General features: G+C 44.8%; 1 protein-coding gene across 1 annotated transcript in view; it reads right to left on the reverse strand.

Annotated features, from left to right (window-relative positions):
• DNTTIP1 (deoxynucleotidyltransferase terminal interacting protein 1) overlaps positions 1 to 13211 on the reverse strand; it is a 21969-nt gene continuing 8758 nt past the window's right edge. The window contains exons 5-13 of the mRNA XM_087445202.1: positions 10323 to 10391; positions 10004 to 10060; positions 9685 to 9743; positions 8718 to 8763; positions 6651 to 6709; positions 6491 to 6551; positions 2118 to 2189; positions 466 to 521; positions 1 to 353 (exon numbers count right to left, since the gene is read on the reverse strand). Of these exons, the coding sequence (XP_087301328.1) occupies positions 215 to 353; positions 466 to 521; positions 2118 to 2189; positions 6491 to 6551; positions 6651 to 6709; positions 8718 to 8763; positions 9685 to 9743; positions 10004 to 10060; positions 10323 to 10391 (618 nt within the window). The 3' untranslated portion in view covers positions 1 to 214. The remainder of the gene's footprint in view (positions 354 to 465; positions 522 to 2117; positions 2190 to 6490; positions 6552 to 6650; positions 6710 to 8717; positions 8764 to 9684; positions 9744 to 10003; positions 10061 to 10322; positions 10392 to 13211) is intronic.

Raw genomic sequence — 13211 nt, forward strand, 5'->3', positions numbered from 1 at the left:
TCTGTGTTTATTACAAACTCTTTAATTGCTTCCTATCCCAATAACTTTACAAACGTAGAACTACATGCCAGTCTGGGAGCGCTCTGCAGTGAGTCACTACAAACTAGCCCAGGCACAGCTTAATGCTGCTGAGATCCATCCCAGTGGTGGCCTCAGCCACGTGGGTAAGAGGGCTTCAGAGGAAGGCTGCCAAATGTAGCCAGGGGACATGGCTTCAGGTCTGTGGAGGTGCTTCAACAGCACGATGCTCATTCTCTGTCCGTAGTGTCTCCATGTACTTTCGCATCTTCTCAACCATCCAGGAGGGTAGGACAAAGGATTTCAGCTCCTCTAACTTTAGGTCCAAACATCCTCTGGAACAGAAACGAGGAAGAAAGTTGCAGCAAAGGAGGATATAGGCCCAGGCTCATCCCAGGGACTACCGTGAGGCAGGGGGAAAGGTAGCAGACAGATCACTGGTTTTACCTGTAGTCATCGCTGGCAGCGAGGTCCCGGATGTCCTCCTCAATGAGGAGGTAGGCCTGGGGCAGGAGCAAAGGAGAGTAGTCATTGCCTGTGATTCATTTCAGTTCAACTTAATAACATTTTATTAAACATCTGCTTACTCTAAGGGCTGGAAGGGAGGTGGGCATAGTTACAATTTAGTAGGGGAGAGTTAGTAGGGAGACTGTGGAATTGTTCCGTGAGACAATCTTTCACTCAAATAGAAACTTTATTGGTGGGGGAGTGGGGACTGGTGACTAAATTATTTACAGCCTCCTCCTCTTCTGAAAAAGGACCCTGAAGTGGCTTAAAATAAAATGGCAAGAGAGCTAGCAAAATATACATGGAAACAGGAAATCAGGAGGAGGAAGCCATATGTTAACTCTAGGCGCTAAGATGATTTGGTTTTGAACTTTGTGGCAAAAGGGAAAACGTGATAAACTGCATGGCTGTCTACTAACTAGGCTGTATTGCCTGGGGTCTGCAGAATGGCTTTGACACAATGCCATGATCTGCAGTGGGAGAGAGCCCTCTTGTGAGCTTACCATACGGGGGATGTTGTTCCTCACATGAGCAAGTCTTCTGTGGGAGACACTTCTGTCTAGTTTTAGGGTCAGGAATAATTGTGTGTCCCTTGAGTAATCTGACTGTCTTCATCTTATGGGCATTGTGAACTATGTAACAGATCAGGTGTCCCTGAGAGGGTCCTGTAGCTGAATTTGTGTGAACCCATAGAAGTACACTCGTCTCCCAGGTCAGCAATTAGAAAAACACTTTTTTAAAACTAGTCTTGTTTGTGGCTTAATTTTAGATCCTGCCTTTCCTTTTTCCCCCTATTTCTTATTTATATTATGTTGTATTTTCTGTATCAATGGTAAGTTCCCTGAAATCTTTTTTCAAACAAAGAGTGTAGGCATAAGTAGAGTAGTAAAATAAAAGATAGCTTTCCCTGCCAGAAAGGAGAGGGCATACTGGTTTGCAAGGCCACTGAATTTTTAACAGTCCCAGCGGTGGCACTAAGTTGAGTCCTCAGGTGGGGGACACCGCATGTGATGGACAAAGCCCTCCACAACAGTTTTAGAACACATGCAACAATGATTTTCCTAGGGTTGTTGCTTGATATGAGCGGAGAACTCTTTAAGTAGAGGTGATTCTGGAAGGAGCTGCCAAATGTGGCAAACAAGTTTCATTGCATGTATTAACCCCTACGGATGAGGGGTGCCGCCTGGAGTACCGTGTTGAGAAAAGACTCTATAGCTGTGTCTGGTGAAAGAGTGTTATGACCTATGAGTGAAATCTGTTAATGGCACACAAGAGAAAAGTAGTGTTAAGTGTGTTTTGTACCTGTCATTCTTATGCAAAGCTAATACAATCTAAATATGAGGGATGACGTGGTAGGGCGAGGGGGTGCTGTGTGGGAGACCTAGGGACAGGGAAGGGAATCTAGGGATTACAGCCTGCTCTTCAGCATGAAGGAATGGGCCCTCTCTAACCATACAAGTCTCCCTTTCCACATTCATCTTGGAGAGCTTTGAGAGTCTCTCAGATTTGGAGGTAAGCTGCCACCAATAGCCAGAACCCTGGTCCCTGGGCTGGATGGGTCTTTGGCAGTGGCACGTGCAAACAATGCTTACCATCTTCCCCCCTGTTGCCCGCATGTGATGCTGCTCAGCCAGCCAGTGCTTGTCCTGGGGGTCAGCTGCATACTGTGAGGGATGAAGTCACAGACAGGCATTAGTTTGGAGCAAGGGGCTTTTCTCATTTGGTCCCAGAGCATACTCTTGGCCCTTGAGCAGTTCTGACCAACAAGACCTTGTCCTAGCCTGGTGGCTGTAGAGGGCTCACCAACCTCTTCAGAGCTAGTGGAGCCGAGCCCAAGAGGCCAGGGTATGGGACCCAATTCCCAGAGGTTTAGTACACCTCTAATCCCCACCCCCTTCTTTTCTCGAAACACAGCATCTCTGGCAACTGGTCAGACTGGTGACTCTTATTTTAGAGCTCTACCCCTCTTTGAAATAATGGTCTGAGGTAGCTTACAACACATGTGATTATTATAGTGACCGTATTTTCTAAAACAAAAATCAGGACACTTCATGATCTGGGGGGATGTGGTATAGCATCACGGTTAAGAACCTGGTTTTGGAATTAGACAAACAAGGTTTAAATTCTGGTTTCTGCCACTTATTTTATTTTTTTGTGAGGAAGATCAGCCCTGAGCTAATATCTGCCAACCCTCCTCTTTTTGCTGAGGAAGACTGGCCCTGGGCTAATATCCGTGCCCATCTTCCTCCACTTTATATGGGACGCCGCCACAGCATGGCTTGACAAGCAGTGTGTCGGTGTGCGCCCGGGATCCGAACCTGCGAACCCTGGGCCGCCGGGCTGCCACAGCGGAGCGTGCGCGCTTAACCGCTTGTGCCACTGGGCCGGCCCCCTCTGCCACTTATTGACGGTGTAAACCTGGGCAATAATTTCCTTGAGACTCAGTTTCTTCATTTGTAAAACAGAAAGGATTAATACTTATCTTACAGGGTTGTTGTTAAAAATAAATGAGATAGTGGTTAAAAAGTGCTAAATATAGTATCTGACACATAATAAGTGCTTAATAAAGGTAGGTTTTATAAAATAGGCCGAGTTGGGAAATCTGGGCTATACGGTTACTACTCTTTGAGTTTAAATAATCATTTTACTTCCCAAGTAATATAAGTATCAGTCAAAGTTTTAAAATTTCTGATCCACCAATCCCATTTCCAGGGATTTATCCTTTAGAATCACTCAAACACAAGATGTTTGGTGCAGCACTGTTTATAATAGCAAACCTGTTGGAAAAAACTTAAATATCCATTAATAGGGGAGCGATGAAATAAATTATGGAATATCTCTTGTATGAATTCTATATAGCTGTTAAACATAAAATGAGGGAGACAATTTAATTTAATAACATGGACAAATCTCAAGGATATATATATATTTTTTATAATTTTATTTATTTATTTTTCACCCAAAGCCCCAGTAGATAGTTGTATGTCACAGTTGCACATCCTTCTAGTTGCTGTATGTGGGATGTGGCCTCAGCATGGCCGGAGAAGCAGTGCGTCGGTGCGTGCCCGGGATCCGAACCCGGGCCGCCAGCAGCGGAGTGCGAGCACTTAACCGCTAAGCCACGGGGCCGGCCCTCAAGGATATTATGCACTAGATTTATAGTGGTCAGCACACTTTTTCTGTAAAGGGCCAGTTAGTAAATATTTTAGGCTTTTCCGGCCACACACATCTCTGTCACATATTTTTCTTTCTTTTTTTTTTTACATCACCCTTTAAAAATGTAAAAACCCTCAGTTGGACAAAAATAGGCTGCAGGTTGGATTTGGCCTAGAGGCCACAGTTTGCCCTGCAGTACAAGTAAGCTCCGTGACGACACGGAGTTTGTGTGTCTGCTTTGTTCACTCCTTTATCTCTAGCACTTTGAGGAGGCTCAGCACTCGATAAATATTTGTTCAATGAATGAATGAAGTTTGGGTGAAAAAAATAAAATCAGAGAACAATATATATAGTATGATCTCAGTAACATAAAATATCACTAAAGGACAAAGGATGGACACACACACACAAGTGCATAGGGAGGGGACTGACGGATGCCACCACTGTTGTCGTTGGTGACCTCTAGGGGAGGAGAGTCAGGGTCAAGGGTGAAGGGGAACTTTGTTTTGTTCCCTATTGGCTTCTGTGTATTGTTTGAATTTTTTTACAAGAATGAGTTTATATATGATTTCTATAATTAAAAAAAGATAAAAAGGAAAATAAAAATTTGAATAATGCCTTTTGAATGACAGAAAAATGGGCAAAAGATATAACAGGCACTTTACAGAAGAAATACAGATAGATTCTGAATGAATGAAATGATGCTTATCCTCACCAATAGAGAATTAAAAGCAAAGTAAAACAACAAAAACATTTTCCCTCCACTTATCAGACTGGAAAGATTAAAATGAGAGATAATATCCAGTGGTAATGAGAGTGCGGGTTGCGGGTTTATTACAAACGGTGGGTCTAGAATTGGGCAAGTCTGCTGGTAATAGTGACGAACGTTTACCGAGCCCGTGCCATGTGCCAGGCATTGTGCTGGGTGCTTCACTGCACTCTCTCGTAATTCTGCCAACCCTAAGTGATTGGTCTGTATCATCTCCATTTTATAGATGACAAAACAAGCTCAGAAATATGGAGCCACTTGCCCAAGGTCATGGATAGGTCATGGAACGGGGACTGAAACTGTACTCTTAACCATTGTGCAACAGGAAGTCAAAGTAGGTCCAAGAGCACATCCATTGGGGGGATAATGCAAGCAAGGCTCTTGGAGGACGTGCATCTTAAAGAATAGTCAGGCAGTCATAAGGGTGAGGGAGGAAGGTCATCCAGGTAAAGGGAACAACAAGAGTGAAGACACTAAGAGAGAAAAATGAAGAAGTAGCAAGTAGTGAAATTGTCTAGGTGTTGGGAATCCCAGAAAATAAAACTGAAAAAGTAGAGGAAGCAGGTCTGCCCTTCAAAGAACTTGAACTTGCACAGAATGTTGTAGACAGAGCCCATGATTCTGGGACCCCAAAGGGGCTATGTGGTTTTGGCAAGAGGCACCAAACTTTACATACAAGTGCAAAAAAACACGTCTTGAACACACATAGACTACTATTTTTCTAATATATTTGGATGCTTTTGTGACTGATAAAATAGAAATTCATGGGCCGGCCCCGTGGCTTAGCAGTTAAGTGCGCGCGCTCCGCTGCTGGGTTCGGATTCCGGGCGCGCACCAACGCACCACTTCTCCAGCCATGCTGAGGCCGCGTCCCACATACAGCAACTAGAAGGATGTGCAGCTATGACATACAACTATCTACTGGGGCTTTGGGGGGAAAAATAAATAAATTAAAAAAAAAAAATTTGGGCCGGCCCCGTGGCTTAGCGGTTAAGTGCGTGTGCTCCGATGCAGGCGGCCCGGGTTCGGATCCCGGGCGTGCACAGACGCACCGCTTCTCCGGCCATGCTGAGGCCGCGTCCCACATACAGCAACTAGAAGAATGTGCAACTATGACATACAACTATCGCCTGGGGCTTTAGGGGAAAAATAAATAAATAAAAAAAAAAATTAAAAAAAAAAATTAAAAAACAAAAATAGAAATTGATTTAAGAGAGTGAGTGAATTCATGACCACCCCCCCTCCCACCCCATATTCTCAAACAGTGGAGACCAAAGCATAGCTGCTCTCAGGAGAGGAGTCCCCTCTTTGCAAAGAGTTAAAACTTCTGCTTTGCTTCAATCTCTTTTACAGATAACCAAATAAGGCTGTGGTTAAGAGCTTTGCTGAAGACAGACGTGGATTTGAATCCTAACTCACTACTTACCAGCTAAGTAACTTTGGGCAAGTCAAAGCCTGTCTCAACCTTTGTTTTTTTTTTAACTTGTAAAAGAAGGATAACAATACCTATCTTGTTTTTTGTTTGTTTTTTTTTGTGAGGAGGACTACCCCTGAGCTAACATCCGATGCCAATCCTCCTCTTTTTTGCTGAAGATTGGCCCTGGGCTAATACCCGTGCCTATCTTCCTCTACTTTATATGGGATGCTGCCACAGCATGGCTTAACAAGCGGTGCGGTGATCCGCGCCCAGGATCCCAACCTGCGAAACTCAGGCGGCTGAAGCGGAGAGCGCACACTTAACCGCTACACCACCGGGCCGGCCCCTACAATACCTATCTCAAAGGACATTTCCATGAGATAATTAAGTGTAGCACTTAAAAATGTGTTTGATATACAATACAAGGAAAGTTGCTATTATTAGTGAGGCACCGAGGTACTGAGTGAATTACAAAAGGTAAAGGTTAATGGCAGAGAGGGAACTAGAACCCAGATGTCCTGACTCCCAGATCAGTGTTTGTTCCAAGTTTCTCTGTGCCATCTAGAGTCCAATGCGATCTACTCCCACGGCAATGGCCTGCCTAACTCCTGGCACTCACCTACCTTAAAGAGGTGCGGGTGCTTAATGTAGATTCTCCCTCTGGTGCCCCCCATTCCCAGGGCCCTGAAAAGTAACAGAGAGCGGTGAGGAATCCAGCAGTTGCAGTCCTAGTGGTAGACCCCTAAGCTTCCCCCACTTCAGCACCAAAGCTCTGAGACTTACTTGTTGGCTCGAGATCCCAACACAAAGGTGGTAGATTCATTCAGCCGAGCTGGGTCCCACTATGCAAAAAACAGAACAGCTGATGAGGGTGAGGTTTATCTGGTGGGGAGGACAGAAACACTCCTCCCTCTGCCCTCTCCTACCCCACCCTCATCCGTTATTCAATAAATCTTGATTCAAGAAATCAAGTATTTACAATATTATAGGCCCTGTGCTAGATACTGGAGATAAAGAGATGAATAAGATACAGTCTCTGTTCTCCAGGGGGCCACAGATGTAGGTACAGATAATTACACCGTCATGAGATGGGCAATGGTACAGATGAGTGCCGGGCGAGGGAGGTGCCAAAGGAAGGCTTCCTTGAAGAAGTTAATTCCCAAGTTAATTCTGATAGGGTGAGCACAAGTGAGACATGGTAGAGGCGAGGAAGAAGGCGTGGCGAGAACAAAGGCAGGTGAGCATTGGCTTGGCATGTTGGAGAAACTACAAGCAATTCTGTTTTGCAAAAGGAGAGAGCACAAATTAGGGAGTGGCATTGATGAGGCTGGAGAGAGAAGCAGAGAGGGGCTGGAGGCCACTAGTGCATTTCGTTTAGGGGTTTGCACTTTATTTATTCTGTAGGCCGTGGGGAGTCATTGAGGGCCTCTAAACAGGGAGAGCCAGATTTGCTTTAAAGATAGCTCACTCTTCTGAATGTGGCTAATGGATTTGAAGTGGCAAGATTACAGACAGGGAGAGCAGTTTAGAGGTTGCTGGAATAAAGCATTCTTGAGAGAAGATGAGGGTCTGAGCTAGCATAGCAGTAAGGATGAAGAGAAGGAATAGGAACTCTGCTACATTTAGGAGGTAGAATAATTCCAGGATTTCACTGGCTGTAGACAGGGGACGGAAAGGAAGAAGCAAAGATGAGTAAGTAGAGACCGTAAAAGAAGGTCTATGAGGAAAGATTCTGATTTCAATTTTGGATATGCTGAGTTTGAAATACATGAAAATTCCAGGCAGAGAGGTCTAGCAGACAGTAGGATATACAAGTTTTAAACTAGAAGGAGGTATGGGACGAACAAAGAGGTATGGGAACTTTAGCACGTACTGGTCCTTGAAACCACAAGAGTGGATGATGTAGATCACCCAGAGAGAAACTTTAGGTGGAGAAGTGGGCCAGAGAGAGTATTCTGGGGAATGCCCATTTACATGGGTCACTGCTGAGGAAGAACTTATAAAAGAGAGAAGGGATGTTTACAGGGGAACAGAAAGATCCAGGAGAATGCAGGATGACCCGCTCTAAGGGAGCAGAGTTTAAGAAGAAAGGTGTGGTCACCAGTGAAAAAGCAGAAAGGGCCAGTAAGAAAAAAGGTAGACCATTTCTCCTGGACACAGCCTCAACCAGGACCGTGGAGCTTTTACCTACCTTACTGGGCTTCCATATATGATTTTATTTGAAGAAAGGATTCTATTGCTAAAAGAGCTTGCAAACAACTGTTTTGGAGGCAACAGAGGCTAATGGTTAACAGCACAGACTCCGGTGTCAATAGACCCTGGGTTTGAAACTTGGCTCTACCACTTACTAGGTATGTGACTTTGGGCAACTCTCTAAGCCTTAGCGTGCTCAGGCGTATTAAGCCTATAAGATAACTAGATAAAATAAGGTACTTTCTGCCTACAAGGGAGTTGGTAGGAAACAAAGCTCCTCAACTATAGAAGGGTAACAGAATCTTTCGCATAAGGTTGTTATAAAGATTAAATGAGATAATCCATACAAAAGATTTAGGACAGTGCCTGTCACGTATTAAATACCGAATAAGTGACCACTAGCTTTTGCGAGGAGAAAGCTTCAGCAAAGACTCAAGCCCTCTCTTTGCTTTGCCCCTAATTCCAATCCCTACTTGGGATCCTTCTAGGAGGCCAGCGTGGGGATGGGGGGTGGGGGGCAGGGGACGGGGAGAGATGGCTCTGGAATGGCGTGCCCACATCCTTCACCACCCCCAGCCCTTTCCCTCATGGTGGGCCCCAGAGCCTTGACTGAGTCTCCCTGGGATAGCGGTCACTGCCACGCTCACATAATCATACCTTAGGGCCTTCTCGGCGAATTGGTTCACAGGATTTTGGTTTCCATCTGATTGGAAGGAAAGAAGCAAGTGAATTCTCCAAGGTCAGGCCTAGGACTGGAAGAGCATATGCGATCTCCGCATATGCTCTCACTTGAGCCCTGGGCGTACTTCTTCCTGGTAACCCGGCAGAGGAGGTACATAGCAAAAAAAGCCCTGGGCTAGAAGCCATTCTAGGACTAACTCTGATATTACCTAGCCACATGGGCAAGTCCAGGAACCTCTCTCAGTTGTAGTTTTCTCATCTGTCAAAAGGAGAAAATGGCAGCATCTGCCTTACCTATCCTGTGTCTGTGAGAAATGAACTTGCTCCACGCAGGAGATAAATCTAAGGTACGATGATTAATACTATTCCATCTCCTGAGCCAATGGTTTCAAACTACCCCCATCCCTCTTAACCAGACCAGTTTGGCTTATCTGCTTTATATATTGGGCTTCCATGTAAAGTTTTGTTTGAAAAAAAGATTCTGTTGCTTAAAAATCTTTGAAAATGACCATCCTGGAGGCAATGTAGTCGAGTTTTGCCCCTTATTGGCTGTATGACCTTGGGCAAGTAATTCTTTGAGTCTGTTTCCTTATCTGCAAAATTAATTATATCTTCATTAGAGGGTGGCTGTAAGGATTAAAAGGTGAAGTATGTAAGTTGTTTAGACCAGTTACAGCACATTATAAACATTCAATAGATACTGTATTGACAATAAAAAACCTCTGGTATTTAATCACTCTGGGCTGAACTGTTCTGGGGCAAAAACAGGCTAAACCAACCTCCTCTCGCTGCCTTCTTTGCCCACCCTCAAACCAGGGTAACACTTCTCTGTGGGCACTTAAACAGATGGATCTGATTTCACCAGGCACAGAACTCTGGCCGCTTTTCCTCCAGGCCCACACCCTCCCTTCTCCTCCCTTCGGCTCTGCTGGCCCCTACTCACACCATGCCGGCGGCTCCCCGGTCATTTGACAGGACGTGTCCAGGAGGCCGTCCCTTCCTCTGCCACAAAGAACAGCTGTCAGAGGCCTGACCCTGTGGGAAGCCCCACCCCACTCCATCCCATTGGCAGGTCCAGGGTCCCTGGTGGAGATGATTTTCCAAAGAGACCAAATGATGCTTGAGAGTAATAGGGAGAGTGACTGTTTCCAGGGTTCCTGCCTCTCATGCTAGAAAGGCTCAAAGGTGCACTGAGGAAGCCTATTATCTTCTTTTGGAGCTGCAGGGCCTTTTCTCTGCCATAAAATGAGGAGATGGCTTACCTTTTTGGGAATGGGGCTTCCTCGATGGGCACATTCCTCCTCTGTCTGCCGGCCACGCTGGAGGAGAAGGGCAGGGAGTCAGTGGAAGGCCAGTAATTGGGAGCTGCAGGTCTCCTGGGGTTGCAGAAGACAGAGCCCTGGGACTACCCACTCCAGCCCCTCCCTGAGCCAGGCCTCAGAAGCCCTCCTACCATGATGCTGTTTGGATCTGCTCCCACAAATGGATGGTATGTGAGACCTCCCTGGGCCCACAGAGTTCACCTGCCTCCCGACCTGATTGGTCTCCCCCTCCAATACCCCAGGACACAGTGACTCTGACCTTTATCCCTGGAAGCTCATGAGTCAATCTGGGTATTACTTTTTCTCCATCTGAAAACAGTAGTTTAGCCTGAAGGGAAAAGACCAAGTGTTAACAGTCACTATTTTGGTGCATAAGGCTCTCTGCTTCCATTTTTATAAACACAACTCCAAACTGGTTTAAAACTTTTTCATGGTCAGTACAAAGGCACCCCAAGATATGCATATAAATAGATATCTAATTTTTAAAAAATGGGAGTAATTAATGGTCATTGCTGAAAAATTAGAAAATGTAAACAAGCAAATAAAAAAATCAAACCTGAAATCTCAGTACCTACAGAATACTGTTAATATTTCAATGTGAATTCTTCATTACTTTTTTCCACGTACATATATACTATATATTTTTCCTAAGTAAATGCATTAATATAATACATATTCCTCAGTAAGCTGCTGATCTTCATTTAATAAATATCAAGTACCTAGTGCATAAGTGTTGGGGACATAGCACTAAACAGCACAAGCAAGATCCCTGTTCTTGTGGAGCTTTCATTCTGTGGGCAAGCTGGATAATAAGCAAATAAATAAACATATAAACAAGGTAATTTTGGATCATGACAGATGTGGCAGAGAATTGCCAGAGGACTCCTTTAAGCAGGTGGTCAGGGAAGGACTTGCTGAGAAGGCAGCCTCGGAGCCGCGCTGTGAAGGAGAAGCGGCCAGCGATAAGAAAAAACTGCAGAGAAGCGTGGTTCAGCAGCACCGAAGAGCACAAAAGCCCTAAAGCGGGACCAGACTTGGCTCATTTGAAGAAGAAAAAGACGGCCTAGCAAGTGGTGGGCACAGGAGAGAGTGGTGAGCGAGCAGTGTGGTGAGGTTGGCAGGGGCCCTGGAGGCCATGCAGAGTTGTGTTCATGTGACCTCTGGGGCAGCACAGCCCTGAGCACTCCCTCTCTCTGCAAACACTCTTTTCCACTGGCTCCTTGGCCACACTTCCCTGGTTTTCCTTCTTCTTCTCTGGCAACTCTTTCTCAGCTTTTGCTGGTTCACCTTCCTCAGTCTGGTTCTTTTCATTCTATCCTCTTTCATTGGATATTCTACCTGCTTTCATCTATGCTCACAGCTTCAACTAACATCTCTAAACTGATGCCTCTGTAATTTTTATCTTCAGCTGTACCCTCTCCTTTGATCTCCAGATTTATATAACAAACAGTCTGCCCATGTCTATGCATGGATGTCTGAAATTTGCTAAGCCCCAAACTGAACTCATGATCTTCTCCTCCAAATGCTGTCCCTTTTCAGTGAAGAGTGCCCCAGTCCAGTGTGTAATTATGCACACGTCTGTGTGGTAATTTAACTCATACCTGTCTGCCTAACGAGGCTGTAAGTTCTGTGAGAGCAGGAACTTGTGTGTTCATTTGCCATTTGTTCGTTCGTTTGTTTATTCATTCATTCATTCATTCACTCGATCATTCAACAGTGTACACATAGTAAGAGTCACATTCTAGGGCTAGGAACACAGCAGTGAACAACATCAGGCCTCAACTCTTGCAAAACTCAAGATTTTAGCAGAGGTGGGGGTGGGAGGGAGGCATAAAATAAACAAATGAACTATTAATAATTCCAGATTGAAATAAATGGTGGAAATAAACAAGTAAGGTGATAGAAATTAACTGGAGATGGGAAAGGGAGCCAGATGGCAGGGCTACTTTAGATGGAGGGCCAGGAGAGGCCTTTCTGATGAGGCCATATTTAAGCTAAATCTGAAGAAAAGAAGGAGCCAGCTATGTAAAGAGTTAAGGGTAGAGCATGCCAGGCAGTGAGAACAGCAAGTGCAAAGGCCCTGAGCTTGGTGTGTGGAGAAGCAGAAAAGTATTCCAGTCCAGCTAGAATATAGTCAATACGTGGGAGGTGGGATGAGACGAAGTTAAAGAAATAGGCAGGAGCCAGTCCAGGTAAGGCTCTGTGGGTCATGGTGAGGCACTAGCGTTTTGTTCTGCCTGCAATGTGAAGTCACTGAAGGGTTTTAAAGAGGAGAGTGACACAGTCCAATTGATCTTTAAAAAGAAGGGTCTGGCTGCTGTGAGAATGGACTGGAGGAAGGCAAGAGGGGAAGTAGCTCAGGGCTGTGATACACATTTGGGAATCATTAGCAGTTAAACTGGCTTCAAAGCCACAGGACTAGGTGAAATCAGCTAGAATGAGAGTGAGAAACATAAGAGAAGAGGTCTGAGGACTGAACTTGTGAATGCACCAACAGTCAAAGCACTCGAGCCAAGAGAGGAGCGTTCCAAGAAACATGAAATGACCCACTGCAACAAATGCCACAAAGAAGCTGAGTAAGCGACTGGAAGGATGTGCAGCTGTGACATACAACTATCTACTGGGGCTTTGGGGGGAAAAAAAATAAATAAATAAAATCTTAAAAAAAAAAAAAAAAAGAAGCTGAGTAAGCCGAGGACAGTTAGGGTCCACAGGATCTGACAACACGGAGGTTACTGGTGACCTGTGCAGAAACATACACAGGGAAAAGAAGGAAACACATCAAAATATTAACAGAAGTTATTGTTGGTAGTGAGATTATGAGAAATTTTAATTTTCTTCCTTATAATTTTTATTTTCTGATTTTAAGATAACACTAGCAGCAGGTAACACATTGAGTCTTTGTTACTCATCTAAATGCTCTAAGAGTAGCGCCACATTTAATCCTCACAACAATCCTATGAGAGAGAACCTCGACCCCCATTTTGCAGATATGAAAACAGAGGTTTAGGTATGTGAGGCAACTTGCTGAAGGTCACACAGCTTCTCAGTGGTAAAGCCAGGACTCACATCTAGGCAGTCTAAATCAAGAGAAAACTTGCCTTCTTAACCACTATGCCAAGTGTTTCTTAATGAATGTATATTACTT

This window comes from Ceratotherium simum, chromosome 21 (assembly GCF_057802395.1).
Source record: "Ceratotherium simum simum isolate JZ-2026a chromosome 21, ASM5780239v1, whole genome shotgun sequence".
In the NCBI taxonomy this organism is placed as follows: domain Eukaryota; kingdom Metazoa; phylum Chordata; class Mammalia; order Perissodactyla; family Rhinocerotidae; genus Ceratotherium; species Ceratotherium simum.